The 15,120-nt window shown below is 60.5% G+C and overlaps 9 protein-coding genes across 9 annotated transcripts; 4 read left to right on the top strand and 5 right to left on the bottom strand.

Annotated features, from left to right (window-relative positions):
* Positions 1 to 105: 105 nt before the first annotated feature.
* Positions 106 to 2,037, bottom strand: MICPUN_67312 (predicted protein; the record flags this gene model as incomplete). The annotated part of the gene is made up of 2 exons (XM_002506971.1): positions 106 to 660; positions 1,096 to 2,037. Coding segments are annotated over 2 exons (1,497 nt in total), but the record flags the coding sequence as incomplete, so codon positions are not given.
* A 172-nt stretch (positions 2,038 to 2,209) lies between these two features.
* On the bottom strand, positions 2,210 to 3,196 carry MICPUN_98450 (predicted protein; the record flags this gene model as incomplete). Its single annotated transcript, XM_002506970.1, has 1 exon — positions 2,210 to 3,196. The coding sequence occupies one exon, from the start codon at positions 3,194 to 3,196 to the stop codon at positions 2,210 to 2,212; it is 987 nt and encodes a 328-aa protein (XP_002507016.1).
* A 241-nt stretch (positions 3,197 to 3,437) lies between these two features.
* Positions 3,438 to 5,336, top strand: MICPUN_96766 (predicted protein; the record flags this gene model as incomplete). The annotated part of the gene is made up of 1 exon (XM_002507360.1): positions 3,438 to 5,336. One exon carries the CDS (start codon positions 3,438 to 3,440, stop codon positions 5,334 to 5,336), a length of 1,899 nt encoding a protein of 632 aa, XP_002507406.1.
* Positions 5,337 to 5,492: 156 nt separating this feature from the next.
* On the bottom strand, positions 5,493 to 6,248 carry MICPUN_70936 (predicted protein; the record flags this gene model as incomplete). The annotated part of the gene is made up of 1 exon (XM_002506969.1): positions 5,493 to 6,248. A coding segment is annotated over one exon (756 nt), but the record flags the coding sequence as incomplete, so codon positions are not given.
* Positions 6,249 to 6,587: 339 nt separating this feature from the next.
* Positions 6,588 to 7,681, top strand: MICPUN_107437 (predicted protein). Its single transcript, XM_002507359.1, has one exon. It carries the CDS (start codon positions 6,703 to 6,705, stop codon positions 7,567 to 7,569), a length of 867 nt encoding a protein of 288 aa, XP_002507405.1. The 5' UTR covers positions 6,588 to 6,702; the 3' UTR covers positions 7,570 to 7,681.
* Positions 7,682 to 7,706: 25 nt separating this feature from the next.
* Positions 7,707 to 9,068, bottom strand: MICPUN_98447 (predicted protein; the record flags this gene model as incomplete). Its single annotated transcript, XM_002506968.1, has 1 exon — positions 7,707 to 9,068. The coding sequence occupies one exon, from the start codon at positions 9,066 to 9,068 to the stop codon at positions 7,707 to 7,709; it is 1,362 nt and encodes a 453-aa protein (XP_002507014.1).
* Positions 9,069 to 10,045: 977 nt separating this feature from the next.
* Positions 10,046 to 11,491, top strand: MICPUN_54776 (major facilitator superfamily; the record flags this gene model as incomplete). The annotated part of the gene is made up of 1 exon (XM_002507358.1): positions 10,046 to 11,491. The coding sequence occupies one exon, from the start codon at positions 10,046 to 10,048 to the stop codon at positions 11,489 to 11,491; it is 1,446 nt and encodes a 481-aa protein (XP_002507404.1).
* Positions 11,492 to 11,580: 89 nt separating this feature from the next.
* Positions 11,581 to 12,897, bottom strand: MICPUN_77703 (predicted protein; the record flags this gene model as incomplete). Its single annotated transcript, XM_002506967.1, has 2 exons — positions 11,581 to 12,024; positions 12,085 to 12,897. 2 exons carry the CDS (start codon positions 12,895 to 12,897, stop codon positions 11,581 to 11,583), a joined length of 1,257 nt encoding a protein of 418 aa, XP_002507013.1.
* A 75-nt stretch (positions 12,898 to 12,972) lies between these two features.
* MICPUN_51161 (predicted protein) lies at positions 12,973 to 14,184 on the top strand (the record flags this gene model as incomplete). The annotated part of the gene is made up of 2 exons (XM_002507357.1): positions 12,973 to 13,784; positions 13,858 to 14,184. Exons 1-2 carry the CDS (start codon positions 13,080 to 13,082, stop codon positions 14,182 to 14,184), a joined length of 1,032 nt encoding a protein of 343 aa, XP_002507403.1. The 5' UTR covers positions 12,973 to 13,079.
* Between the last annotated feature and the right edge of the window lie 936 nt (positions 14,185 to 15,120).

Here is a 15,120-nt window from a genome sequence, read left to right as displayed (position 1 = left end):
TTCGCGACGCCTCGACCCGTCGTCCACGAGACCCCACACCTCGGGTTCACCCTTCAGCAGTCTGTACACCAGGTTGATGAGCCAGGTGTTGTGATTGTAAGTGCCGAGCGCCGCGAACCACATCTGCCAGTCCAATCTCGGCTGGTGCGGAGCGACCCACGTCGGCGCAACCTTCACGTCCGTTGACGGTTTGTGCTTGAACTCGATCGCGGTCCAGTTCGATCCGTCGTCGGATCCCTCGAGGATAATCTCCGGTCGCATCACCGAGCCGTCGTCGCCGACGCCGGTCATCCGGCGGAACAACCCGTAGCCGGAACCGAGGCGGAATTTGGCGGCGTACGTGTCGATTATTTCGTCCCAGCGGGAGCCGAACGAGGGCAACGCCGCCTCGACGCCGCCCGCGGGAAGGCCAAACTCCCCGAGGACGCTCACCCCGGTACTTTTAGGCACCACCTGGTGAAGGGGTTTGAGCACGACACCGAGCATCGCCGCGGACGCGACCAGGGTGAAACAGGCTCCCGCGATTCTGACAAATCCAACCGTCCTCGAGCTCGAAGCCCTCACTCTGTCGTAGCAGTGCGCGACGCAGCTGGCGGGCAAGGCGAACATCCAAGCGTAACGAACGACGCAAGGAACGATGAACGCGAGCCACGCGTTCGTCTCGGGCACGCCAACCTTCAACGTGACCTTCGCTCCGTCAACCTTGAACATCATCAGCGCGTTAGCCGCGGCGAAGGCTATGAATAACCACCCGCCGACCAAACCGACCGCATAGGAATAGTCTCTCAGCGACTCTCGCTCTTCAGCGTACCTCCTGGACCACCGCCGAGCGCTGGGCGACTTGCTGTCGAAGAGCCTTCGCCTCGGTGTCTTGATCCCCGTGCTCTTCGGGTCGACGGAGTCGGGGTCAAAGTCCGGCAGCGGCGTGTTCTGCGCGCGCTCGAGGGTGGAAATCTGCTCGCGGGTGAGCAGCTTACCCTCCTTCAGATCCTGGGCGGCGCCGTCCACCGTCTTGCGGCTGTTTGGGCTGAGCAGGTCGATCAGCTTCCGACGCGCGCTCGGGTTCGCCGGTAGATCGTCGTGGTTGATGGTAACCGGAGTCTTTGGCGTTTCGGGCTCGTCGTCGTTAGGCGTTTTGGGCTCGCCGTTCGAGTCCTCCGCCCTCCGCCAAAGGTTACGAAAGAAGAAACGTCCCAGCGACGCGTCATCCAGCGCCGAGCACGCCAGCGCCACGGTCAGGAGGTTAAAGAACGTGTAGTTGCCGGTCGCGGCGATCATCGCCTGCAGCAGCAGCTGCGAGTACGCGCCCACCGTCCTCGCCCTCCTGAACGGCGCGACGAGGAGCAATGTCAGCGGACCCTCAATGGCGAGCGTCGCCGCGACGCCGAAGCGTTTCACCTCGCGCGGCACGTGCGTCGACGCCCACCACGCGAGCGGCGTCGGCAGCGGTTGCGTGTCGAAGTGATAGTCCAGCGCGGTGAGACCGAGCCAGGTTGGACACTCGCTCTGGATCTTGACGGCGCCCGACATGAGCATCAGCTTGAAGCAGACGAAGCGCAGCAACCACAGCCCGGCGGGGTGCGGAGGATCTCTGCTCGTGGGCCTCAGCTTTGGGCTCAGCCACATGCACACGAAACCGACCTCGAGCAGGAGTATGTCCCACTGAAAGCTCAAAAACACCTGACCGACGTGGAACAGCGACAGGTACATGCCCCACAACGACATCCACACGATGGAAGAACCTCCGCCTCTCGTGAAGAGCGCCAACGATGCGGCGGTCACTGAAAGCACGGCGCCCGCCGAGCACATCGCCTCGCCCATCGCGTCTACGGACGCCGTATCCCCAAGCCACAGCAGCGTGGGTAGCGTCCAGATCCGATCCACCAGGCTGGAGAGTCCTCCATTCTTCCGCACCTGCGCCAGCAACGCGTCGACGGGGGTGACGCCGTTTCTGCCGAACAACCCTCTCCACTGATCCCGAAGCGAAGCGAAGGCTGCCAGGTAACACAGCGCCACCAGAAAGAGGACCAGCCGGCGCACCAGGAAGTGTTCGCCCACACCGATCCTGCGAGCGACCATCGCTCGTATCGCGCGAACCCGGCCAATCGGGGGCCCCGCCTCCGCGTACGCCCGTGCGCGAGATCTCTGTGCTTTCAGCTGACGGTTTAAAATTTTTTTACAAGTGGCAGGTGGTTTTGTTAGTTTCCGCTCACACGTCGGCGACGTCGTCGGCGTCCTCATCCTTGGAGTCGAATGACCCTGACCGGATCTTATAAGCATCGTACGATCCTCCCGGAACGACGTTCCTCGCACTGCCAAACAGGGGCATGACGGGAAGGGCGAACGACGAGATGGACGACACCACGTTGCTGAGCCCCTCGGCGAAAGGATTCTTCGACCCGCCAGCAGTCTTTGCTCCCAACCTGCCGCTCTCGACGCCGACCAGGAAGTTGAACTCCTGCGAAAAGTCCGTGAGGATTCGCTGCTCGCCGGGAAGCTGGGTGTCGGCATCGACGCCCTTCTGAGCTTCCGACCACGACCTAGTGATCACGACGTCAACCTTCCCCGCGTCGACGTCTTCCTCGACCGTTATGTACAGCGCTCCAACTTCAATCAGTTTATCGTTGAACTTTACGATGGCGAGCTTGACGCCGCTGGGTACGTCGTCGACCTGGAGGGGAAGAGGAAGAGGCAGCTCGCTGGTGAACGCCAACATCCTGCCCCACTCGCGGATCGACTCGATCATCCTGTCCGTCACGTCGATCTCGCACGCGTCCACGGAGCCGCAAACCTCCATGGAAGCCAGGAGTCTCTCACGAAGAGGGCCCACCAGACCTGACGCGGAGATGACGGTCCTCGCCGCGCGCCTTCTCTTCCCATCGTTCGAACGCATCAGCGCATCGTCGAGCCTGACGCGCGCGGACTTGTCGGTGAGGATATCGTACGCGCGGTTGATGTCCGCGGACTTCTTCGCATCAGCCTCGGACCCGCTGTCCGGGTGGTAGCGACGCTGGAGCCCCTTCCACGCGAGCTTTATCTCATCCTCCTTCGCATCATCGTTGACGCCTAGGACTTCGTACGCGTCGAACGGCGGGTTTGGAGATGCGCGGGTGCGGATACCGCGAGCACGTCCCCGAGAAAGTCGAACCCGGCGATGGACGCCGGCGGGCGCGACGCTGGCGAGGGCGACGCGCATCTGGTGTATGACTCGGATTATCCCGTATCTCGTTCTCACGTTTATCACTCAGAGTACATTATTCTTCGACAAAGTCACCCTATTCACATCGTCCCGCGCGAGGATGCTCGCGTCGCGTTCGACTGCTCGACCAACCTTCGCAGCCGCTCGTCGCGCCGACGCTGACCGACCCAGCAGTTCCCGCACAGCGGTGAAACCCCGTCGCATCCAACCACTGAGGGCAACCAAAGGGGCGATCGTGATGCCCACGTTCGATCCATCCTCCCAATCGTCATACCCTGCGACCGCCGTCACTCACGTGGCGTTCGATGTGGACGTGGACTTCGACGAGAAGATCATCTCCGGGACTGCGACCGCGAGTGTGAAGGTTCAATCGCAGAGCTCAACCCTCGTGTTGGACACGCGCGATCTGCACATCGAGCGTGTGCAACTCGACGGTGCCGATCTGACGTTCTCGATTGGCGAAACCCACCCGGTGATGGGCGCGCCGCTCGTTATCGAGCTCGACAAGCAGATGGAGAAGGACTCGTCGTTCGACGTTGTCATTACGTATCGCACGTCGCCGTCCTCGTCCGCTGTTCAGTGGCTCAGGCCCGAGCAGACCGCCGGGGGAAAACACCCTTACCTGTTCACGCAGTGCCAAGCGATTCACGCGAGGTCGTTGTTCCCGTGCCAGGATACCCCCGGCGCCAAGATGACTTACAGCGCCAAGGTGACCGCCCCGAACCCCTTGACCGCGCTCATGTCCGCCATTCCGATCGGCGAACCCGCGGATGCTGGCGACGGCAAGAGTTCGTTCGAGTTTAAACAGGACGTGCCCATCCCGCCTTACCTCCTGGCGCTGGCGGTGGGCAACGTGGAGGCTGTGGAGATTGGACCGCGTTCGAAGGTTTGGAGCGAGCCCGAGATGGTCCAGGCGGGTGCTTTTGAATTCAGCGAGACTGAGGATTTCCTCAAGGCGGCAGAGCAGGTGGCGGGACCATACGTCTGGGGCAGGTACGACCTGCTCCTCCTGCCGCCTTCGTTCCCTTACGGAGGCATGGAGAACCCTTGCCTCACGTTCGTTACCCCCACGCTGCTTGCGGGGGATCGAAGCCAGGCGCATGTGGTGGCGCACGAGATTGCGCACTCGTGGAGCGGTAACCTCGTGACCAACAAAACCTGGGAGCACTTCTGGCTCAACGAGGGGTTCACCGTCTTCATCGAGAGGAAGATCATGAACAAGATGTACGGCAAAAGCGTTTTCGACTTCAACGCCATCGGCGGCTTGATGGAGCTTAAAGAGACCGTGGCCCGCTTGGGTACGAATCACCCTCACACCGTTCTCAAGCCCGAACTCGCGGGGGGTGTCGACCCAGACGACGTCTTCTCAAAGGTTCCCTACGAGAAAGGCTTCGCATTTTTGGTCTACCTCGAGCACATGACCCGCGGCGACGGTGACGGACCAGAGCGCGCCGACGCGGCCAACGGCACCCCGGAGTTTGCAGAGTTTCTCATCGAGCACTTCCAGCGCCACCAGTACGCCACAGTCGAGTCCGATGACTTCAAGGCTGCGTACACGGCTCGGTTCCCTGAGGCGTCCGCGCAGGTAGACTGGGACGCGTGGCTCACCAAACCTGGCATGCCCCCCGTGGACATCGGGCAATACTACGACGGCGGGTCCTCGGAGGCTTCCGCGGAGCTCGCGCGTAAGTGGCACCTGTGCGATGTGCTCGGCATGGGTGGAGAAGGGACCAGGCCCGAGGGCGCATCCGCGGGTGATATCAAGGATTTCTCGTCGATGCAGGTGGACCATTTTCTCCTCTCGCTGATTGAATACCGCGGCGGTTCACACGCTCTTTCCGTCAACGTTGTCAAGTCCCTCGATGAGCTGTACAAACTTAGCGAGTTCAAGAACAGCGAGATTCGTTGCAAGTGGCTGCAGCTCAGGTTGGCCGCCGGCGATGCCGGTGCGTTCGAACCGGCGAGGGACATGCTGCGGTCCCAAGGGCGTATGAAGTTCTTGAGGCCGTTGTACCGGTCGTTATCCAAGAGTAAGGCGGAGGGTGGGAAGAAGTTCGCCGAGGAAACTTTCGCGGGTGCGAGAAACATGTACCACCCCATCGCCGAGAAGATGGTCGCCGCGGATCTAGGAATGTGACGCAGCAGCGTAGCTGAAACAGGCATTCAAAACGATTTTAAAAGATAGACTAGACTACGAAGGTGGGAGTTGTAGTGGGAACGTCTATGATGAGGAACCTAATCTACGAAGGGAAAACTTCTAAGCCATGCCGACGAAGTCGGCGTACTCCGGGCAGAGCCTCCTGCAGTGCCTGTACAGCCTCATCGCCGTCATGTGATCGCCCTCGCCCTCCGCGCTCTGTGCCTCGCGATGCAAGTCGTACGCTTGCTTCCCCACATAGTCTATGAACACCGGCGGGACTCGTTCGTACATCACGTCGGTGCGTATAATGATCTTCCGGTGGCCGGGTCCAACAGGCACGCCCTCGTGGCTGGTGTCCTGCCTGAACACCAGCGCCGTGCCGGGCTCGACGGGCGCAACCCCCGTCTGCCATTCCTCGGGCCACCTGTACACACCCAGAGCGGGGTCGACCACGAATTTTCCCATGCTGGTTCCCTCCGGCGGCGAAAACAGAGCCGTGCCGCCACCGTCGGGACACCTGTTCAGGTACACGAGCATGGAGTAGAGGGACCTTCGGTTCATGTCTACGATGGATGCACCGTCAGTGTGCGGCGAGAAGTGTCCGCCTGGTTCGTACTTGTTGAATAGGAGGTGATCGTTCACCCCGCACGCTTTCCAAGTCCCCTCTAGTCCCGGCTCCCACAGTGGGTGCCCCTGCTCGATGACCACCGTCGGCACCACCAAGTGCGCGCACCGCCGCCACAGTTCGTCCGCGACCGCCGCGCTGTGAATCTCAACCGTATCCGAGTTGCGAAACGTCGCGGTGGACACCGCCGCGTTCCAAAAGCTGTAACCCGCACCCTCGGCGCATTTAATCAGCGCCTCGCACTCGGACGCGCTCACTATGTCGTCGAGGATGAAGGCGTCGAGTGGCGGTGGAAAGGTGCGCTTCGTAACTTTGGGAATTTCGGCGCCCGAAGTTGACGCGACGAGACACGCGTCTAACGCGCGGCGGTGTTCCTCCGCAGCCTGAACCTTGTTAACGGGTCGTATCGCATCCGGATCAACGTCAACCAGATCGAAAACCGGGTTCGCCCCCTCCCGAGGCGGGGGCACAGCCGCCGCCATTATGTCCCATCACGAGCCGACCGATTTCGAGCAGGTGCCCGAAACTTCCGTCGCGCGAGAAGAAAATGGCTTTTCTACAAATCTAAAAGTGCTACGGGTATTCAGGATCAGCCACAACGTCGATGTCCGAGCCGCGGGTATCGCGCAAGAGGTCGCTCAGGCCGACGTACCACCTCCTGGGGGACGGTTTGAGGAAACTCCTTCGCCTTAAGCTGCTCAGAGTCTCGGTCCTCGCCGCGGTTTTCCTAGCAGCAAGATGGAACCCCGTCCTGAAGATCCCGCTCGTGCCGACACTCGTCATCATGTTCGTCCTTCGGCACCTGGTGCTGACACCGCTGCCGGAGAAGGCGAAGGATATCGCGTGATTAACGGTGGACTTTCTGAAGAGCAAATCGCGGAGAGGGTCGTCGACTACGACGACGACGAGTACGGGTTCGTGAAGATGGTCAGGAGTGCACTCGTGGAGGCTGGGGTATTGAAAGAGGAAACCCCGCTGGGCAAGCTGCATGCGCTCGCCCCGCCAAAGGGTCGGCGCAAGAACCCGTTCTTATTCGTGCTCCAGAACGATCTGCGGAAATCGAAAGAGTTCGCGGCGGCGCTTCATCGGTTCGTGCGCCAGGAGATATGCGCGGCTCTTGGCGTTTCGCGAGTCGCGTATCAGAGGAGACCAACGTTCCGCGTGCACATGGCGGGTGGGCCAGCTCAGGGGTTCGCTCACGCAGACGGTTTGGAGCCGTATAATCATCAACCCGGCGAGGTGAACATATGGCTGCCGTTGAGCAAGGTTCACGGCAGCAACTCGCTGATGTGCGAGTCTTCACCGGGCAAGGGTGACTTCCACGCTTTCGAAGCTGAGCCCGGTCAGTTCGTGAAGTTCTACGGTAATAGGTGCTGGCACTACTGTCTCGATAACAAAACCGATGACACGCGCGTTAGCTTTGACCTGAGGGTGGTGCCGATGGACCTGTTCGACAACAACCACGACGGGCCATCGAAGACGCTGACGAAAAAATCGAGCAAAAAGCGATTTTCGGGAATCAAGCCCTTGAAGCTGGGCGAGTACTACATGGACTCCGACGCGGAGTTTGACGAACAGTGGCAGCAAATGAGAGGTCGGATGTAGGGGGGCTTCGTAGCTTTGGGCTTCGTACATTATCTTACCTTCGTAGTTTTTAGGATGAATGTAGTCTAGTTTTAGTGCCCACTTTCTCTTTACAAGCGAGTTTGTCTTTGCTAAACCTGCAGTCATCAGACGTCCACTCACATTTCCTTTTCGCACATCGCTTTATACGCGTCGCGCACTTGGTCGAACACCCTGTCCGCGATGTAACATTGGTCCGTGCTACCCCCCTTCTGCCTCACCTTGTCTGGGTGGATGATGATGAGAGCCTTGTGATACGCCTTCTTAACCGAGTTGGCCTCGATGAGCTCGTTCAGACTGGGCGCCTTGTACCCGTGATTCTCCCACAGCACGTCCCCGAGCTTGGCGAGCATGGTACGAATATTACCCTGGTTCTGACGCAGCCACTCGTCAATCTCGGCGCCGATGAGATCCTTGAGCACCTGCCGCTCCGCCTGCTCGGCGACTGCGGCGATTTCTCGGTCGCGTTTCTCCTGAAGCTTCGCCTGCATCGCCGCGCGAACCCTGTCGTGCCTCTTTTTCCTCGCCGCCGTTCGCTCCTCAGTATCCCCCTCCTGCTCGTCGTCGCTCCCATCGTACTCGATCTCGTCCAGCGTCACCTTGCCGGCGATCGTGGTCGCCACCCCCGAGCTGGAGACACCCCCGCTGCCCATCATCGGCCCAAACATGTCGTCGATCACCGCCGGCGGTTGGCCGCTAGGTACTGACGGGGCGCCGAAGAGCCCGTCGAGTTCGTCGCCGAGGGACATGCCAGCTGCGCCCGCGGGTTTCTTCGAAGACGTTCCAACACCGAGCAGATCCTCGAGCGAATCCCCACCCGGCGCCGAGGAGCTCGGCCCAGACGAAGCCGGCCCCGAGCCCCCGACCGACGCCTTCGGCATCGAACCTGGACCCGGCGAGAGGAGATCGTCGAAGCCCGCGAAGCCATCGACGACTGGTTCCGCGCGCGTCACCGACGACAGCCGCGATGATCCCGACGTCTTCGACCTCGCCCTTTCAACAACCCTCTCGAGATCAGTCGCAAAGTCGCCCTCGCCCCCGCTGATGTCTGCGGAGCTATTTTCCTCGCCCGTATTACCCGCGGTCCCACTGGCGAATACGTCGAAAGCGTCCATGTCGTTCGGAACGGAGCCCGACACGGGTGTCATGCCCCGCGGCGATGCCGTCTCTGATCCGCTGATGGTCCCGAACATCGCCCCGAGAATATCATCCGCGTCGCCCCCGGCTTGTGATCCGCCGTGGCTGAGATCCCCGGCGCTGCCGCCCCTGCTGCTCGTCGCCGTCGCCATCATGCTCGGACCCTTCTGACTGCTGGACATGGAACCGCCGGCGATGCCGCCGAGGGACTGAGACATCAGGTCGTCGAGCCCAAAGGAACCGCCAGCTGACGGCGAGGACGGTGCTTTGGATCCAGCTGCCGGGGTCCCGGCCGCAAAGTTCGCGTCTAAACTGCGAGGAGACTCGAAGAAGTCGCCAGCCATGCCCGGTGTCTGCGCTGGATACGAGGTCGATGTTCCACTGGCGGCGGGCCTGCGTTTAGAGAGGAGGAGGGTTACCTGAGTCAGCTCAAGATCAGGAAAAGAACAAATCGATATCCTCGCGAGGGTTGCGCACTTTGGGCGAGGGGAGATCGCGCGACGGATGGGGGGAACTCACGTGGTGACAGGCTTGGGCGCTATTCCAAGTCCGAAGATGTCATCGAGTGGGTCCGCGGCCGCGGAAGTCGCCCCCCCTCCACCCGCTGGGGTCGAGGCGAAACCACCCGTCGTCACCCCGCCCGGTCCCTTCGGGGTGCTTCCAAACAGGTCGTCGAGCAAGTCGGCCTCCGCCTTGCTGGTCTTGGCCGACGACATCGGCGTGGTCGTCGTCGCACCACCCTTCATCGCGTTCATGCTCTTCCCCTTCATCGACGTCGAATTCGAGAGGGAGAAGTTATCCATGAGGTTCTCGAGCCCGCTCATGGCTTTCGCGACCCTCACAGCTCGACGAAGGACCACGGAGAAGGATTTCAGACGGAAAGCAGCGGGAGAACCTTCTCGTGTCGAGCGATCCCGCCTGGGTTGCGCACCACCCCGCCGCTCCGAACCGAGACGCCGAAAATTGACGAGAGATCTGAACTTCTCGCGGTCCGACCGTCGCGCGCACCACCGTGCGCGATGGTTTGAAGTGCCGGGGTGCGTCCCCAACTTTTTCGGTCCTCGAGACTGGCGCGAGGTGACGCGACGCTCCAGAGATCTGATGTCATTTTTCCTCAACGGGAGCCACACACTTGCGCCGGCACGCGACCGGATTCACGGGCACGATGCTCAGCGTCTCCGGGGTTCACTCGACTAATCTCACCTTGAACCCTTCGGTTGCGGCGAGAAGATCCTCCCGGCCCCGCCTCGTTCTCCGCCCACGCCCCAACATTCCTCTCGCTCCAACGACCCATCGACCACAGCAGCAGCGCCAACGAGCGATGCGGTCCTCCTCCGGGGAGCTCAACCCCAGGCGCGGTCGTCGGCTGACCGCCTCAGCCACCGCCGACCTCGAGGCTGGTGAGCCCGAACCCAAGCTTCAACCCCTGGAGGGCCGCGAGCTGCTCATGAGGGTTCTGCCGTGCGTGCTCGTCGCGAGCCTCGGCGCGTTCTCCTTCGGCTACCACCTCGGCATCGTCAACCCCGCGCTGGACAACCTCGCGAGGGACCTCGGTATCGCCCTCAACACGCAGTTGAAAGGCCTCGTGGTTTCGACCGTGCTTGTCGGCGCCACGGTGGGTTCTTCGTACAGCGGTCGTATCGCCGACAGCGTCGGGAGGAGGGCGGCTTTGGTTGGCACGGCGGCTCCGCTCGTCCTTGGCAGCATTCTCTGCGGCACGGCGGCGAACGTGTGGTTCATGCTCGTCGGCCGTCTGCTCGCCGGCTGGGGTATCGGCGCGGCGTCCAACCTTGTGCCAATGTACATCGCCGAGGTGTCCCCCAAACAGCTCAGAGGCACGCTGGGTTCGCTGAATCAGCTCATGATCTGCATCGGCATCCTCGTCGCCGTCATCGCCGGGATGCCCCTCGCTTCTGATCCGAACCACTGGCACAACATGTTCCTATTCGCGGCGGTACCCGGGCTCCTGCAAGGCGTGTTCATGACCGTCGTCCCGGAATCGCCCGGGTGGCTGAGGCGTAACGGGAAGGTTGCCGAGGCAGCCGCGGCGGAGACGGCGCTGTGGGGCGCGCCGGACGTGAGCGGTGGCGACGACAAGGACGACAAGGACGAGAAGAAGGTGTCCACCGCAGAGCTTTTTGCGCCCGCTAACCGAAGGGCGGTCACGATCGGCACGGGTCTGTTTTTCCTGCAGCAGATGTCGGGCGTGAACGCGATTGTTTACTTCTCCAGCGCCATGTTTGTCGCCGCGGGGGTTGAATCCGCAGTTGCGGCGTCAGTCGCCGTCTGCGCGACCAACGTCGTAGCGACTATTCTGAGTGGCCAGGCTCTCGACCGGCTCGGACGCAAACCTCTACTCACGGGATCTTTCATCGGCATGGGCATCAGTTGTCTGGTCATGAGCTACGCGATGGCGAATCAGGGGACTTGGGCACTAGCTGGTCCCGTCGCCGTCATCGCCGTGATGTCGTACATTGCCTCGTTTGGAATGGGATGCGGACCTATCCCTGGTCTGCTCTCTTCCGAAATCTTCAACCCTCGTATTCGCGGCGCCGGGATGTCACTGTGCTTTACGACGCACTGGGTGTTCAACTTTGTCATCGGTCAGGCTTTCTTGCCGGTGGTCGAGGCTGTTGGCGGTCCCGCGGTGTTTATCGGTTTCGCTGGCGTCTGCGCTCTTTCGGTCCTCTTCGTTAAGGCTCAGGTCGTTGAGACGAAGGGCAAGTCGCTCGATGTCATCACAAAAGAGCTAGCGGCAGCGAAGTGAAAGCCTAGTAGATAGTGCTATATCTTGCGTGTTGTAAAATCGTTTTGTCTGTTTCAGCTACGCTACGCTGCCGCTAAGTTGCTGCCTTGTCAGTGCCGCGGCTTTTTCGGATTCGGCGGCGTCGCCTCTACGTACTCTCCAAGCCAATCATCATCGCCGCCGTGGTTATCGACCTCTCCCGGAGCCCACGCCATTTGAACATCCCTCGACGGGCCCTGCACCGTCTCCCTCTGATGCTTACCTACCGGCTGAGACCCGTCGACGGAGTCAGGAATCCCCGTGCTCGCCGCTGCGCCAACACTCGGGTCGCCCCGACCTCCCCGAGGGAACCTCTCGGTCAATTCACTCTCCATCCCAGACGCAACCGGCGGCGGTGGTCCCGTCTCCGCCGCTCTCTGCTCCCTCGTGGTGCCTCCTAGCGTTTGCGACGGTTCTTGGTCCATCCGCGGCAGCATCGACGCCAGAACGAGCTCCGCATCAAAGTCAACGTTGCTCGGATCGAACGCGTATCCACGCCCGTATTGGTGGTACTGCTGGTTCTGTTGCCCTCGGTGGTCGCCACCCATCGCCCTATACTCAATCGTGGGTTTCACAAGCAGCGGCGCGCCCGGCGAGTCGATGTAGACGGCGACGTCCACGTCGAGCTGCTCGCACAGCCCCGTCATCACGCGAAAGTCCTTGAGGTTCACCGTCACGTCAACCTTTTCGCCCCCGTCGTGTTCGTACCTGAGCACCGCGTCCTGCCCGCCGCTGTCGAGGCTCACCGAGGTCTGAAGCGCCTGGCCGGCAGGTGCGTTTGGATCCACGTACGATGAAAGCTTAAGGTTCCTCGTCGCCGGGGCGTTCGCGTCTCGAAGCACGTCTCCGGCGCCATCCTCTGGCGCACACGATATGGTGATGTCTTCCTGCGACGACTGAAAGTGAGACAGCATGCGACCCAACTCTTTGGGTCGGAACGCGATCTTGATGGGCATCGTGCTCGGGTCAAGCGTCGCCCTGACATGAGCCACGTCGGTGATGCAGTGAACGCCGAAGGTTTTCCTCAAAGTCCCTCGGCCGCACTCCAGCTGTATCGACATCCTATCCGGAGTGTCAACCCCTTGCGAGAGAAAGACGCGATCCACCTTTTGGGTCCTGAGCGCCGCGAGAAGATGCTTAGCGTACACCGCCGTCTGCAACGTTCCCTCGGCGACGGTCACGCTGAAGGCATCGAAGGAAGTGGATTTGAACGTGACGGAGAGGAACGCGGATCTGGCGGTGTTTATTGTCTTGATCGTCAGCCCGCCGTTCCGTTGGCCGTCGCTATCGCGCACTGCCTCAATGAGCACCTCGGCCCCGACCTTCGAGAGGCTGCCGATGGACCTGTAGAAGCTCCTCAGGGTCCCACCGGACAACGATACGTCCATAGTGGCACAGAGAACCAGATCCGTGCCTCCAAGCCGGCTCTGTGTGTCGCCTCGCCGCGCGTTGTGCAGAGCGCTACGTGGGCACCCCTCGAATATATTTCAAACGAGTCGAGTCGAAAATAGTTTTAAGACGACCTTCCTAACAAACGGGGGCGCGCGTGGACGCCTGTGTGAGTCGAAGGATGATTTCGACTCTGTCCAGCACGCATCAGACCAGAATGCTGTGCAGCAGCATCGCAGTGTCGCGGAGGTCGGTGCGAGGGAAAGCGGGATGCGCGTTGGGAACCACGAGCGGACATCGGCAAGGATTATCCACGAAGCGGGTGCTGACGCGACGTCGTGTGGTGGGTACAGGTGCCCGCGCATCGTCGGTTTCTCCGGGGTTTGGGACAAAGGGTAAAGCGAGGAGCTGTAGTGTCGTTATGAAAGGCTTGCCCGAGACGCTGTTTACGATTGGAACGGTCGCGGTGCTCCCCCTGTACGGAGCGATGATCGGAGCTCCCAAGGCGGAAATGACACAAAACGCGATGAGCTCTCACCTGCCGTTCATGCTGATGGGAGCCCTTTACGCGGCGGCGGCGCTAGTGTCTTTGCAAAGCGTGGACGCCAAGGCGCTTGTGGATGTGTTCTTCGCCAACACTAACGGAGATGGAGTGATGAGCATAGCGAGGCACGCGCTTACGCTGCTGTCGGGCTTCCTCGCAACTGCTGAGCCGGCGTCGTGCATGTGGCTGCATCTGCTGTCTTTGGACCTGTTCGTCGCGCGGCACGTGTACCTGGACAGCCTCGCACTGAACGTTCCGGCGGCGCACTCTCTGACTTTATGCTGCATGTTCGGGCCGTGCGGGTACCTGGCGCACACTTTCACCAAGGCGTTCATGGCGAACCTGAAGGGGAGGAGAGCGGCGTCGTAAGGCATTAGCATCTTGCAATATTGAACGCGACGGAACTTTCACTCGCCGCTTTGAAGATCATCACAAAGTAGAGCGCGCAGCCAGGGGCAAACCCGGACGTTCGTGCGATGGCGCCCTCCAAGCGGCGCAAGACGTCCGCCGCACCGGAGCCGACATCCGGAAACGCCACCCAAGGTGTGCGAACCCGGCATTCCGCGAGCGCACGGGGCGACGTGCCCGACGCCCCCGACGCAGATCTCGACGCCGAGCCCGAGGTGCTCTTGTGCCCCATCACGCGAGCCGTGTTCCGCGATCCGGTGATGGTGGGCGACTGCTCTGCGGACGGAAGGTATGGGCTCGTGACGATGGTTTTTTGGGTGTCCGGGCCGCGTGAAGTGCTTTTGATGACGATCTGTTGGAAAAATATATTTCACAACAAAATTTCATAATTCGGGACATGAAATATTGAGTTTAGGGTATAGGTCCCCGCGCCGCTCGCGACCCTCATACGCTGCCGAGGTGGACGTCCGTCCGCCTCCGACTCTGCGAGCGCTCCGATCTGTTGGAAAAATATATTTCACAACAAAATTTCATAATTCGGGACATGAAATATTGAGTTTAGGGTATAGGTCCCCGCGCCGCTCGCGACCCTCATACGCTGCCGAGGTGGACGTCCGTCCGCCTCCGACTCTGCGAGCGCTCCGAGTATCCGCCTCTCATCACACGTCCGCGAGGGCGAGCGCGAGCATGACGACCGCGAGCATGACGACCGCGAGGAAGACGACAGGGTTTAGGGTTTAGGGTTTAGGGTTTAGGGTTTAGGGTTTAGGGTTTAGGGTTTAGGGTTTAGGGTTTAGGGTTTAGGGTTTAGGGTTTAGGGTTTAGGGTTTAGGGTTTAGGGTTTAGGGTTTTAGGGTTTAGGGTTTAGGGTTTAGGGTTTAGGGTTTAGGGTTTAGGGTTTAGGGTTTAGGGTTTAGGGTTTAGGGTTTAGGGTTTAGGGTTTAGGGTTTAGGGTTTAGGGTTTAGGGTTTAGGGTTTAGGGTTTAGGGTTTAGGGTTTAGGGTTTAGGGTTTAGGGTTTAGGGTTTAGGGTTTAGGGTTTAGGGTTTAGGGTTTAGGGTTTAGGGTTTAGGGTTTTAGGGTTTAGGGTTTAGGGTTTAGGGTTTAGGGTTTAGGGTTTAGGGTTTAGGGTTTAGGGTTTAGGGTTTAGGGTTTAGGGTTTAGGGTTTAGGGTTTAGGGTTTAGGGTTTAGGGTTTAGGGTTTAGGGTTTAGGGTTTAGGGTTTAGGGTTTAGGGTTTAGGGTTTAGGGTTTAGGGTTTAGGGTTTAGGG

Source organism: Micromonas commoda, chromosome 1 (genome assembly GCF_000090985.2).
Source record: "Micromonas commoda chromosome 1, complete sequence".
NCBI classification, from domain to species: Eukaryota; Viridiplantae; Chlorophyta; class Mamiellophyceae; order Mamiellales; family Mamiellaceae; genus Micromonas; species Micromonas commoda.
The sequence above is the reverse complement of the archived record's forward strand: the minus strand, read 5'-3'. Positions and strand labels throughout refer to the sequence as shown.